This window comes from Puma concolor, chromosome E1 (assembly GCF_028749965.1).
Source record: "Puma concolor isolate L17-30 chromosome E1, mPumCon1.1.hap2, whole genome shotgun sequence".
Classification (NCBI taxonomy): Eukaryota; Metazoa; Chordata; class Mammalia; order Carnivora; family Felidae; genus Puma; species Puma concolor.
The window spans coordinates 2,073,208-2,086,177 of record NC_141680.1 but is presented as its reverse complement, the minus strand read 5'-3'; the positions used below and the strand labels follow the sequence as shown (position 1 = coordinate 2,086,177).

The following is a 12,970-nucleotide window of genomic DNA, read 5'->3' as shown; positions in this document are numbered from 1 at the left end:
CGCCAGAGGGCCAGGCTTGGCTTCGAGCCTGCTTTCCCTGCAAGCCCTCGGGGTAGAAACGGGCTGATGGCACCCTGCCCCCCACGCGTGTCGCAGGCACAGGGGTCCCGGGCACGACACTGACTCCCCCAGGAGGGCCGTCGCCTGCGGGGGTGGGGGAGGCGGGGAGGTGTTCTGATGAGACCCGGGCCACACACTCTTCCTCAGAGACACGCCCCCACCTGTGGCACTGTGGGCGTCCATGCACACGTGTCCTCTGGCTGCTCACGGCCAAGTGAAGGGGGTCAGTGTGTACGTCCCTGTGCGGAGTACTGCCCCCTCCACGTGTCCCGGGGACCGGCCTGCTAGGGCGCCTGTCTACCCTGCCCCTCAGCCCCCTGCCCTGCCCGGCTTGGCTGCGGTGCTCCGGGCTGGCCGTGGTCCTCTGGCCCCGGGGATGGGGCTTGAAGCTGCTCTGCAGGGCAGGGCAGCCCCGTTCAAGCTCGCGTAGGCTGGGGCCCTTCCCCCAGGCCGGGCCTTGGTACCACGTCGCCCCTGCCCCTCGTCCCCTTTGTGGGGGCCTCCTCGGTCACAGGAAGAGCTCAGGAAAACAGGCCTATTGTGTGGGGCTGCCGTGTGCAGCCCGGTCTCCGCACCAGATAAGTGGAGGCTCCAGGGCCCTGGCAGCCGCCGATCCAGGCTCTTCCACGCGGGAGAGGCATCTGGCGCAGGATTCCGCCGCACCGCCCTCGGGTCCTGCTGTGGACACGGCTCCCCACTCTCTTCCCTGGAGCCCCTTCCCCGTCCGCCTGGTAGGAGTGAGCCTGCCTCCACTGGGGGGACAGGGGCGGGGGGGGGTGGCTCCTGCGGCCCCTCCCCCAGCCCTGGTCCTCCTGTCCAGGGCAGCATGGCACCTCTGGGCCCCGGTTATAGTGGCAGGACCTGCCAGGGCACATCCCAGTGAGTGACACTGCTGGGCCTGCAGCACAGGGCAGACCGGCCCTTCCCCAGGCCTTGTGGTTCTAGTTCTTTCTACCACTCCAGAGCCTCCTAGAATCTTCTGGGAGTTCTGAGTGGATAGACCCTTCTAGCTCTGAAATTCTGTATTTATAAGACCCTGGTGGGGGGAGGGGAGGGCCTGGCTGGCTCAGTAGAGCATGTGACTCTTAATCTCAGGGTTGTGAGTTCGGAGCCCCATGTGGGGTGTAGGCCCCCAGGTCAGCAGAAAAGTAGGGGGTGGGTTTCCGCATCCTGCCTCCTTGCCCTGCAGTCGGCTAACGTCTCACGTTGTGGCATATGTGACTCCTGTCGGCGTGTTCCTTCCCTCTGTGTTGGTGTCTGACTTAGAAGCTCCTAGAAGGCACAGCCAGAGTATTTAAGGAGGCACTGTTTGACAGGCTCTTAAAAAAGATGTGATAACAATTTGCATTTGCTAAAGTACTTCACAAAACCTTCACCCCTCAGGGGGTTTCGTGGACCCGAGCAGACAGTGCAGGAGGTGTGGGGGGAGGCCTACCTTAGTGCAACCGGGCTGGAGACCCGGGCTCAGCCCTGCCAAGTCTGGGCCACTTGTGACAAATGTGCCCCCAGCCCTAAGGTGCTTGCCTCCTTTGGCCCATCTGTCACCTGCCCCTTTCCTCCTGGACCCTGCAGGGCCCAGGCCCTCCTGTCCCTGTCTGGGAATTCCCCCCAGTTGTGAGGGAGGAGCTGGGGTCTCTCCTTCCCTTGCCCGATGGCCTTGACCTCAGCCCTGAACTTCAGTTAGTAGCCCCACTGCCTCCACATTGCAGCCCCCCGAACCCGACTGCTCTTGGGAGGAGGACGCGGCCTTCCTCTGCACCCTGACCTCAGTCCCAAGGGCTCCCTGCTTCGGGAAGGGGAAGGAGGCGTCAGCTGGGGCCCCAGCCCCGCTGCTTGTCAGAGTTGTGAGCGCTGTTTCCCCCCTTTTCTTCCTCCAGATGGGAGTCTTAGGGGGGGAAGCAGGCGAGAGCGAGCCAGGTGCTGGCCCTGGGGGTCACCGTTTAGGACTGAGGAGGAGGGTCCAGAGGGACAGTCCCTTCCTCCTGCCCTCGGTGTGTCCTCGCACGCGGTGTCTGTGCACCCAGCCGACTCCCCTCAGCTGCCCTTGCTTCGTGGGGCCCACAAGCGCCAAGTCGCCCAGCATCGGAGGAGCACCTGGAACCGGAGGAGACCGGCCTGGGGGCCGGGCGGTCCTGTGCACGGACCACACCACCCAGCTGGGGGGACACCACCCTTGCAGCGCACGTGTGGCCACCACTGCGGCCGCCTCTTTGCATCCGAACGTGCGTCATCAGACATGGCGAGTGGCGTCACGCAGGAAAGCCAGCGCCCCTAACCTGGCCCTGCCACTCTGCCCTGCTACTTGTGCCCGAGCCCCGCCCGGCAGTCGTTGCTTCCGGCATTGTTACGACGCCCTCTGTGTCTCCCCCGTGGCCTGGAGGCTCACCTGGAGGCGTTACAAAGTTGTTTTTTTTTTTAATTTTTAAATGTTTATTTTTGAGGGACAGAATAGAGACAGAGCGTGAGCAGGGGAGGGGCAGAGAGGGAGACCACAGAATCCGAAGCAGGCTCCGGGCTGTCAGTGCAGAGCCCGACACGGGGCTCACACCCACGAACTGCCAGATGGTGACCTGAGCTGAAGTTGGAGGCTTAACTGACCTAGACCCCAGGCGCCGCACGTTACAAAGTTGTAACGTTTGTAAAACACGGAAGGTGAGAAAGTCTTCAGTACAGAAGCTCTTGCGAGGGAAAGAGCGCAGACGGTAAGTCTGCGCCCTCACCGTGCAGCAACGTGCGGCCGACCCTGGCCCGCCGGGGTGCCCGGGGCACGGACGCCCGCAGCCCCAGATCTGCGTGGTCTCGGCCTCCCCGCAAACTTAACTACTGGTGGCCTGCTTCCACTGCAAGCCTTAGTGACCCACGGTCAGGGGATTGTGCGCTGCGAGAAAGAAAGCATACGGGAGAGAAAACGCATCTCCAGTGCTGGCCTGTGTTCATGGAAGAAATACGCGCGTGTTCGGAGTCTGCTGTGGTCCCGCGTGTGATGCCTTTTCACTCAGGCCCGTCCGGCGTGGCGCCCGCGTACCCCCCGAGCGGTGTTCCACCCGTAAAGAGCTTCTGTCCCGGGCGGGAGATGAGACACATAACCATGTGACGAGTAGCGATGGGGTCCTGCTGGCTCGGGGCCAGGTCAGATCAAGGGAAGGCTGCGTCACGGGCTCCGGAGCCCGTCGGCTGCTTGCCTTTGGACAAGTCACTTCCCTTCCCCGAGCCTCCGTTTCCTCATCTGTCGGCCGGAAACGACAGGGGCTTCCGTGTCCCGCGGTCCTGTGGGGTTCCGTTACTCGGCACGTGTAAAGCTCGTGGAGCAGGGCTGGCCACCAGGAGTAATTTTCACTGACTTTCAGCCCAGAATCTCACTGCGGTCTGATGCGGCACAGCCGCTGTTTTGGCTCCGGGGGCGGTTCCGGGTTCCTGGTGACACCAGGGGACAGCTGGAATCCGTCGGGCGTCCTGTCCTCACTTCCACCCCCTCCACTCTGCCCTGTTCTCGGGGGCCCTCCTCCCACTAACAGCCTCCGCGTTCCTGCGTCTGACCTGCTCACGGCCTCTCCAGCCCTGACTCCGTGTGCCGTCTGGCGTCTTCCCTCTGGGTCCTAGTCGGGGAACGGCTGGTGTGGGAGGTCCGCCCCAGCGTGTCTTTTCTCTGTGGACTTGGACTGCCTACCTTGGGTCGGGAACCCGGCTGAGGGCCAGGAGCTGTGACTCGGGGAAGGGAGGAACCAAATCGGGGGGTACCTGGCCGGCCCAGCTGGTGGGGAACGTGTGACTCTTGATCTCAGGGTCGTCAGTTGGAACCATGTTGGGTGTAGGTATTACTTACAGCTTTAAAGAGCAAAGAAATGAGACCAAATGGTTGGAAACATGGTCCCTTAGGCAAAGGAGCTTTGAGCAGGGCAACGCAGGCCTCGGAGTCAAAAGTTTTTAGGGCAGAGCTCGGCTCTGCCACTTTCTGGCTGTACTCGACTCTGGGCGGGAAACGCACTTGTTCCAAACCCCCTTCACCTGTGATTCGAGCGAGCCACCAGCACCTTCCTCCACGTCTGTCATAACCCTGTACTTCCGGAGCCCTCAGCAGCGCCAGGAAGAACGAAGATGCCAGGTTGCCAGCTACTTACTTGTTAAAGGGCTGTGGGAAGAGTGGGCCGCGAGACAGGTGTCTGAGACAGACCTGTGAGTGGGACGGGTAAGGGCCACACGGAGGGGACAGGTGATAGCGTCCCCTGCCCGTAGGAGAGCACCGGAGGGCTCTTAGACCCTGCTGTCCTCACTAGAGCCCCTCCCTGAATTCCTGGACTTGGGAAGGGTGTTGTCCTAGTGCCCTGATGTGTCTGTGGCACAGACAAGCCCCTCGCTTATAATTAAAGTGTTTGCCTCCCCCCTCAGACTGTCAGCAACCTTGTGGCAAAGACCACTTCATTTCATTCACCGCTGCATTCCTGAGCCCAGCATGGACCCTGGCGCACGGGGAGGAAGTGATGACATAGCCATTAGGTTGACAGCTTTGTGGGGAGTGGACTTGAGCATTTAGAACCGTAGAGAGTGAGCCGGAATGTTCTCTTGTTGACCGTGACCTCAGAGAGCTTAAGTGACTTACCCCCAGACACACAGCCTCTTAGCAGCAGAGCCAAAAACAGGAACCGAGTTCCCTAACTCTGAATCACGTAGATTTTATCATTTTCTGTGCTTGGCTCAGGACTTCGTATGTGTTACCAGACCAAGAGCACTTTGAGGGCCCCCTCCCACGTTTGTAGGGTTACTTTCTTCGTGTGGAAACCGTCCCCGATCAAAACAGTCTGAGTGCCGTGGGACATGCTCATCAGATTTTTTTTTTTAATTGTGTTTTGTTTTTATGAAGTAATCTCTGTGCCCAACGTGGGGCTCAGACTCACGACCCTGAGATCTAGAGTCCCATGTGCTTCTGCCTGAGCCAGCCGGGCACCCCAGCTTCGTCGATACTAGAGCTCACATAGCACAGGGTTCTGTAAAGTAGACGATGGTGGCTTCACAGACTTGCTGTCGCCACAGTCCAATGTCAGAGCGTTGTCATCAGCCCCAAGTAAGATCCCGTGCCCGCTGGGAGTCACCGCCATTCCCCTGCTCCCGGAAGCCGCCACTACTTTCTGCCCCTACGGATTTGCCTGCCATTGACATTGCACAGAAATGGAGCCATTCAACATGGGGCCTTGCGACCGGCTGCTTCCACTTAGCGTGTTTTCAGGGGTCGTCCACGTTGTGGTGTGGGTCATTGTTTCATACCTTTCCGTTGCCAAATAATATTCTGTTGCACGGGTATTTATCCGTTCACCAGCTGATGGACATTGGGTTATTGCCGCTTCTCGGCTGCTGAGAATAACGCTCATGTGAACGCTACGTGTACAGGTTCCTGTGTGTACGTATGTTTTCCGTTCTCTGGGACGTCTACTTGCTGAGTCATGTGGGAACTTTCTGTCTTACATTTTGCGGAACTGCCAAACTGTTTCCCAAAGTAGCTGCACCATTTTACATTCCCACCAGGGCTCCAAGTTCTCCACATCCTCGCCAGTGCATGTCGTTGTCCGTCCTTTTGAGTTAGCCCGTTCGTGGCCATGTGTGGCTAATGATGCTGAACATCTGTCGAGGTGCTTATTGGCCACACTGTAGATCCTTGGAGAAATGTCTATTCAGATCCTTTGCCCACTTTTTTTCTTTTAACTTTTAATCTTTTATTTATTTTTGAGAGAGAGAGAGTGCGTGTGAACGTGTGTGTGTGTGAGCAGGGGAGGGACAGAGAGAGAGGGAGAATCTGAAGCAGGCTCCAGGCTCTGAGCTGTCAGCACAGAGCCCGACATTGGGCTCGAACCCACGAACCGTGAGATTGTGACCTGAGCCAAAGTTGGACGTTTGAGCCACCCAGGTGCCTCCTTTGCCTACTTTTTAATTGGGTTGTCTTTTTATTATTTTATTCTTAAGGAGTCCTTTTTGTATTCTGGATACAAGTCCCTTATCTGATATTTATTTTTTCATTTATTCATTCATTTATTTGAAGCTGATTCATGTATTATTTCTGAGAGAGGGAGAGAGAGTGGGCATGTGTGTGCGTGCACAAGTCGGGGAGGGGCACAGAGGGGGAGACAGAATCCGAAGGAGGCTCCAGGCTCTGAGCTGGGGCTCAAACTCATGAACCATGAGATCATGACCTGAGCGGAAGTCAGATGCTTAGCCAACTGAGCCACCCAGGTGGCCATCTGATACATAATTTAAAATGTTTTCTCTCATTATGTGGGTTGTCTTTTCTCTTTCTTGTTGGTGTCCTTTGAAGCTCAACAGTTTTAAATTTTGAAGAAATCCAATTTATGGTTTTTGTTGTTGTTTATGCTTTTGGTGTCATTTGTAAGAAACCATTGCCTGATCCAAGGTCATAAAAATTTACTCCTGTGTTCTCTTTTAAGGTTTCTGTGGTGTTAGGGGGCAGGGGAAAAAAAAGATTTCTATGATTTTAGCTCTTATATTTTTAGGTTTGTGATCCATTTCATGTTAACATTTGTCTATGGTATGAGGTAGGGATCCAGTGTCATTCTTTTGCATGTGGACACTCAGTTGCCCCAGAATCATTTGTTGAAAAGACTGTGGAAATGACTTGGTACTCTTGTTGAAAATCAATTGACCACAAACTCAAGAGTTAATTTTTGGATTCTTTAGTTCCAGTCCACTGATCTGTATGTCCATCGTTATGCCAGTACCACAGTGTCTTTATCACTGTTTTATGTAGTCAGTTTTGAAATCGGGAAGTGTGAGTCTTCCAACTTTGTTCTTTTTCAAGATTGTTTGTGTCTTCTGGATCCCTTGCATTTCCATAGGATTTTTAGGATAAGCTGGTCAGTTTCTGCAAAAATGCCCACTGGAATTTTGATAGAAGTGCATCGAATCTATAGATACTAACAATATTAAGCATTCTGATCCATGAACATGGGAAATCTTTCTGTTTACGTAAGTCTTTAACTTATTCCAACAATGTTTATAGTTTTCAGTGCACATGTCTGACACTTTGGCTAAATGTATTCTTCTGGATGCTAGTATGAATGGAGTTGATTTCTTAATTTCATTTTTGGGTTATTCGTTGTAGTACATAGAAATACAGTTGGTTTTTGTTTATTAGTCTTACATCCTGCAACCTTGCTGAATTCATTGATTAGTTCTAATAGATTTTTAGTAGATTCCTTAGAATTTTCTGCACCCTTGATTATGTCATCTGCACACAGAGACAGTTTCCCTTCTTCTTTTCCAACCTGGATGCCTTTTATTTCTTCTTTCCTAATCACCCTGGCTAGAACCACCAGCGTAACATTGAATAGAAATGGCAAGAGTTGACAACCTCGTCTTACTCTCAGATTATTTTTTAAAAATGCACGTCCCCTTAGTCCTGTTCTTGAGAAACTTAAATCTCACCGTCTCCACCGTGACGTCGAAGTCGGAATTCATGGGTGGGATAGCTTGGGAAGACTTTCAGGGAGGACTTCCTGAAAACAGCGGGATTTGGCTTGGCTGACAGGAAAAGGTCATTTGTAGGCAGGGCTGGTGTGAGGACGGAGGGGCTGAGGGGCCATCACGGGAGGGCAGTCGTTCATCAGTTCGTGGCACAGAGATGCTGCCCGCGCTGCCGCCCGAGGTCACGCAGACCTACTGCTACCGGGGACCCCACACCCCATCCCCTGCCAGTACCTCCCTGAGGTGCAGCTTCTCGGAGTGTGTTAGAACCGCCGGGAGGGGCCGGGGGGGGGGGCAGGCATCTATTAAATGTATAGATTCTGCTCCTCCCCCCAGGCCTGTGTGCTAAACCAGAGCCCCTGGAGCCAGATCCTAGGAGTCCGTTCCCGAGTGATTCTCCTGTACCGTGAGGTTTGAGAGCCCGCACCCCGGACACCCTGTGTAGGCCTCTCTTCCCCAGCTTCTCCTCCCTATCCGGGCCCCCACCCTGAGTGTGAGCACCGAGAGGAAGAGCTGGAGGAGGCCTCCAGCAGTGTCGTCTTGGGGCTGGGCCTGCATGCAGGGGCCGGGACTGGCTGGTGCTCCCCAGGAGCAGAGCACCTCCTCCGGAGGGTCCTCCGGATCCCCAGCCAAGAGAGTGACTGAGCACGCGGACAAGGCACGTTCCGAGGGCCCGCGTGTGAGGCCAGATCAGTGCAGGAATCCCATTTGAACTGGGCCTTCTGAATCCTCGGGTGTGTGCGTCGGGGAGAAGCCAGACTTGTGCGGCGTCACCACTGTAAGCCCGTGGGGCGTGCCGTCTACACAAGGTGGGATGTATACGGACACACACGCCTTCACGAGACCCATCCAGCGCGCCTCATCGGTCCCCTGTCTCTCTGCCTTCTTCCTCCGTGGTCATGAGACGCCTTCCTGTCTCCGCAACCATTTGTCTGCCCTGCTGCCTGTCACCTGATCCTTTCCTCTTGGTCAGGCTTCCCCAGGGGCTGCTGTGCCCCCGGGCTCTGCTGCCCCTCACCCGCAGCCCCTCTGGCCACACAGATGTTCCCGGTGCTCCCCCCAGGCGTGCTCCCCTCAGGCTGTCCTGCTGTCCCCGTGGGGATGCACAACTGTTTCTCAGGGGCCAGCCTCAGCTCCTCTGTTCCTCCTTCCTGTCCACTCCACCCAGTGTGGTCTCCTCCAGGAGCCTGTGGGACGTGCCAGGCCTGACTGATGGCTGTCCCTGAGGCTGTGAGAGGGACCTTTTCCCAGTCCAACGCCCCGAACCGGTCAGTGCCCGCGTCCTCCTGGAAGGTTGCTCTGCAGGAGCCTCCACTCCACTGGAAGCTTCTCGAAGCCTGGACAGCCCACAGTGTTCTCCTGGCATAAAATCCGCACCGCTGCCTCGGGGCACTCGGCCTGTCGACTGCGGGTCCATCGGGGACCCTCCGTGCTTCTTGTGTGTTGGGCTCCCGTTGTGTCCGCTGGGGGGTCGCCACCCTGGATTATCTGTGCTCGGTAAACGTTTAACAGGTGAGAGAAGCAAGGGACAGCTGCCTTACAGACCTCCCTGCTCAGGGCCCAGCCCGGCCCAGGGCGGGCACAGACCCAGCCTCGGAAATTATCCACCAGCTGGCTACCAATGGGGGCAACGCAACCGGCATGGAGGTGTCAGGACTCTGTTCCGGGAGCTGGAGGGGACCGGGAGGCAGGAGCCCGGGGCCGGGGCGGGACTGAGAGGAGGGGAGGAAGGACAGGGTGACCAGTGTGGAAAACGGTGCCGCTGTTGACAGGCGGAGAAGGGACAGCCTCCCGAGCATGTTCCGTGCAAGCTGTCGGGCACCGTGACTGCGTGTCACATGCCTGGTCTCGACCTGATTCTCGGAACGACCCTTGCCAGCAGGTGCGGCCGTCCTGGTTTGTGGGTCAGGAAACGGGCTTGGAACTGCAAACCCGGACACTGTGTCTGACCTCAAGGATGGCTTTCATACCCCTGTGTCTCCCACACACGTGAGGAGGAGGCGGGTCGGGGTCCGAGATGAGATCTGTCTGTGCCGGTTTGAGGTGCTCGTGGTGCAGTGGTCGGACTCGTGGGGGCATCGTGCTTCCCATTGGCTGAGGAGCACCCCTCTTGCTGTCTCCATCCGTGTCGGAAGCGGGGACCTGCCCACAGGCAGAGGTCGGAGGTGCCAGCGCGGGTGAGCCCGTCCTGGGGGCTGCGGGGCCCCCTCCCCGAGCGTGGAGCTGCGGGCGCTCGAGAGAACAGGGCCCGGTCTCCTCGCACGTCTCGGTTCAGACAGACCTGGTGCTGGTCCCCCCACGGTGACAGCTTGTCCGTCTCCTGTGGGCCCGCTGTTTGTTTGAGACCCGGTCAAGGTTGCCTTGTTGGTGTGGTTTTGGTTTCGGCCACACAGAGCCACGACATCCCGGGCCGGTCAGCGCGGCCCCGAGAGGAGGGGCAGCCCTGCCCCGCGGACGACCCGAGCGGTCGGGATGGGCCGTCGGCCCCGCGCTGCGCTCGCCGCTTCCCTTTCTTCCGGCTCCGGGACACGGTGGCGCACGCTGTGACCAGGGAGGTCAGTGTGGATGCTCTGCGGAGGCCTCGGTCTTGTGTCTCCCTGCTGATGGCAGTGGACCCAGGGTGAGGGGCTCTTGCGTTTGGTTTTCCAGAAATCCTAGCTTGGTTTTCAGAGTCGGGGCGAAAGGGGTTTCGGGTCGTATCCTTTTCAGGTTGTCGGCACAGAGGCCCCGGCCCGGCTCTTCTCGGGACGTCCTCCCCACGGGTGGGGCCCCTCGGGCTGGCGCGCCCAGCCTCCCGCTCCGAATCGAGTCCCGCCGGGGGGGGGGGGGGGGGGGGTGCGGGCGGCCGCCAGCAGCTGCGGTCCCGCGGGCCGTGAGCCTCTGCGGAGGCTTTGTCTGAGCCCCGTGCCTCTCCTGGCACCGCTGGCTCCGGAAAGCGGGGACTGAGAGTGCCGCGTCCCCACCGCCCCTCCCGGAGGCCCTCTCGCTGTCACCTGCTCTCCCCGAGAGTGCCCCCAGCCCCGGCCCGGAAGCCCTGGGTCTCAGGACCGGGAAGAAGAGGGACAGGGACCCAGGAGGGAGGCTCTTGAAGCCAGCCCCCCGCTGGCTTTCCCCGTCCCTGCTTCTACAAAATGAAATAACAGTGCCGATTAACTCCCACTGCACACGTGCTCCGTGCCAGGCAGGGGCTCAGGCTTTTTATGGGCGTCGCCTCACTTCAAACTGACCCCAGCTCTGGGGGCGCGTCCTCGGGCGCCCCCGCTTCGCACGTGAGGCCACAGACTCAGCGTGTCACTGAGCGTGAAGTCAGGAGCACGTCTGGAAAGCCACCTGGTCCCCAACGTCCATTTTCTCTCACCTTCTTCTGACTTTTCCTCTAGAACGTGAACTCTGAACCAGCCCAGGAAAAGCGCAGCTGGCCATCGGGGTTCCCCTGAGGCCCTTCGTAGTATACCAGGGTGCCCTCTTCCCACTGGATCCCTCTTCCCCGCTCTGGCTCATAGTCCTGTTCTGAGGCCCTGACGCTTCCTCCTTCTCCCCCTCTCGTCCCCCTCCCTGCAGGACCCCGCTGGAATCTTTGAACTGGTGGAGGTTGTGGGCAATGGAACTTACGGGCAGGTGTACAAGGTGAGACTCACGTGTGGGAGGGTGCCCGTTGTCCACGGGGCCCTTTTGGGAGGGTGACAGAAGTGGACCATGGGTCTGGGGATCTGGGTGGGGGGGAGGGGGCGCGGGGAGAGAGGGTAACAATGATGGGGGAGGGAAGCCCACGAGGGGGGCTGTTTTCACTGGCCTGTGTGGCGAGCGCAGACGTGCTGGGTGCTGCGGGAGCAGGCCTGGTACCGGGTGGGTGTGGACAGGGACGCGGGCCGCGGCGCTCCCCTGGGGACTCAGCGAGGCTGTAGGTTGGCTGCTCCCAAGGCCGCAGGGAGACCCAGCCTTGCAGTTGGTGGAGCTCCGGGGCCTCCTGGGCGGAAGTGGTGTGCCTGAGCTCCCGAAGCCGCCACCCCTCTCCCCCACACAAAGTAGCATCTCCCCACCGGCTGCCTGTAGCGTTAGCCTGGCGGCACCCTTGGAGGGGGGGACTGCCCGCCCGGCAGATGAGTCCAGGGAGGGTGCTGCCCCAGAGCTGGAGGCCCCGAGGGCACAGGCCCCGCCACGGAGCTGAGCCCGTTCACACGTCCCCGGGTCGCAGGGGTCACGGGGACCACCCTGTAAGCTTTGGGGAAAAGGCATCCCCGGTTCACCCATCTCTTGCCTGGTCGTTGCCTCTCTGGGCTTGGGGTCTCAAACGACTGCTGAGGATAAAGATAATCCACGGGCTGGCCATGCCCATGTCCGTCCCCACGAGGGGCTGCCTCCCCCGACCCTGCCCTTCCCTGGGAGGGCTTGGACCTTCCCGTCCAAGGCTTCTGCTAGGAACGTCAGAAGGCTGGGGGAGGGGGAATGGCAGGGACGCGCTCTAGAAGTTACTTTCCCACTTGCACTGGTGATGGCGCATCGACGCACGTCAGCCAGTCTTCTCTGTTTCCCCGAGATTCCCTCCAATCTCAGCTCTGTCTTTATTCTTCCCTGTCAGTACTACTAAAACCAGAGTAGGGGACATTCTGGGGAAGGCTTCCTGGGCAGAGGGGGTGGGGTGGGAAACCAGGTGCTTTTGTCCTGCATAGAAGCTGCCAGAGAGGCAGAGCCCTCGTTCAGCCCCCTCCAGCCCCCTCCCAGGGAGGGGAGGATCTCTGACTCACTGCTCTATCCTTCAGACCGTGGCAAATCCACGCCGGGGAGGCCACAGCAAAGCATAGGTGAATCCCACTGTCCTCCCTCAGCTGTTGCAGGCGGGAGACCCTGGACCTCTACCCAGCGTAGCGCTTCTTGTCCTTGGAGCCCTGTCTGCCCCTGTGGCCGACCCATAAGTGAAGGGGTCCGGTACCACAGGGACACTGCCTAAGACGGAAAACAGCCAACAGGTGTGGCCTCCCCCAGAATCCAGCCCTCCCTGGATGTAGACCCACACCCTCCACTCCTGGCTCTCTGTCCCGCAGGGTCGGCACGTCAAGACTGGGCAGCTGGCTGCCATCAAGGTCATGGACGTCACGGAGGTAGGGGCGGCGGGGGCCCAGGGAGAGTGGGGGCGCGGGGAAGGGCTGGGGGCTCACGGGCTGACCCCCTCCCGCTTACAGGACGAGGAGGAGGAGATCAAGCAGGAGATCAACATGCTAAAGAAGTACTCTCACCACCGCAACATTGCCACCTACTACGGGGCCTTCATAAAGAAGAGCCCCCCCGGAAACGACGACCAGCTCTGGGTGAGATGCGCGTGGTGCCTCGCCTGTTGCCGCCTCTCGTCCACTGCGTGTCTGGGGGGCAGCGTCCTGGGGTTTGCCCACACTTCTGTCCTGACCGGCACCGCGCCCTGTGTGCAGCACGTGCTTTTACTAGGTGG

General features: G+C 58.9%; 1 protein-coding gene across 14 annotated transcripts in view; it reads left to right on the top strand.

Moving 5' to 3' along the window:
- The window catches only part of MINK1 (misshapen like kinase 1), a 43,407-nt gene that overhangs the window by 16,352 nt on the left and 14,085 nt on the right, over positions 1-12,970 (top strand). For all 14 annotated transcript variants that reach the window (XR_015243797.1, XM_086685723.1, XM_086685725.1 and 11 more), the window contains exons 2-4: positions 11,089-11,154; positions 12,570-12,626; positions 12,708-12,833. Coding sequence is in view for 13 of the 14 variants with exons in the window: in XM_086685723.1 (XP_086541849.1) it covers positions 11,089-11,154; positions 12,570-12,626; positions 12,708-12,833 (249 nt within the window). In the remaining variant the exon portion in view is untranslated. The remainder of the gene's footprint in view (positions 1-11,088; positions 11,155-12,569; positions 12,627-12,707; positions 12,834-12,970) is intronic.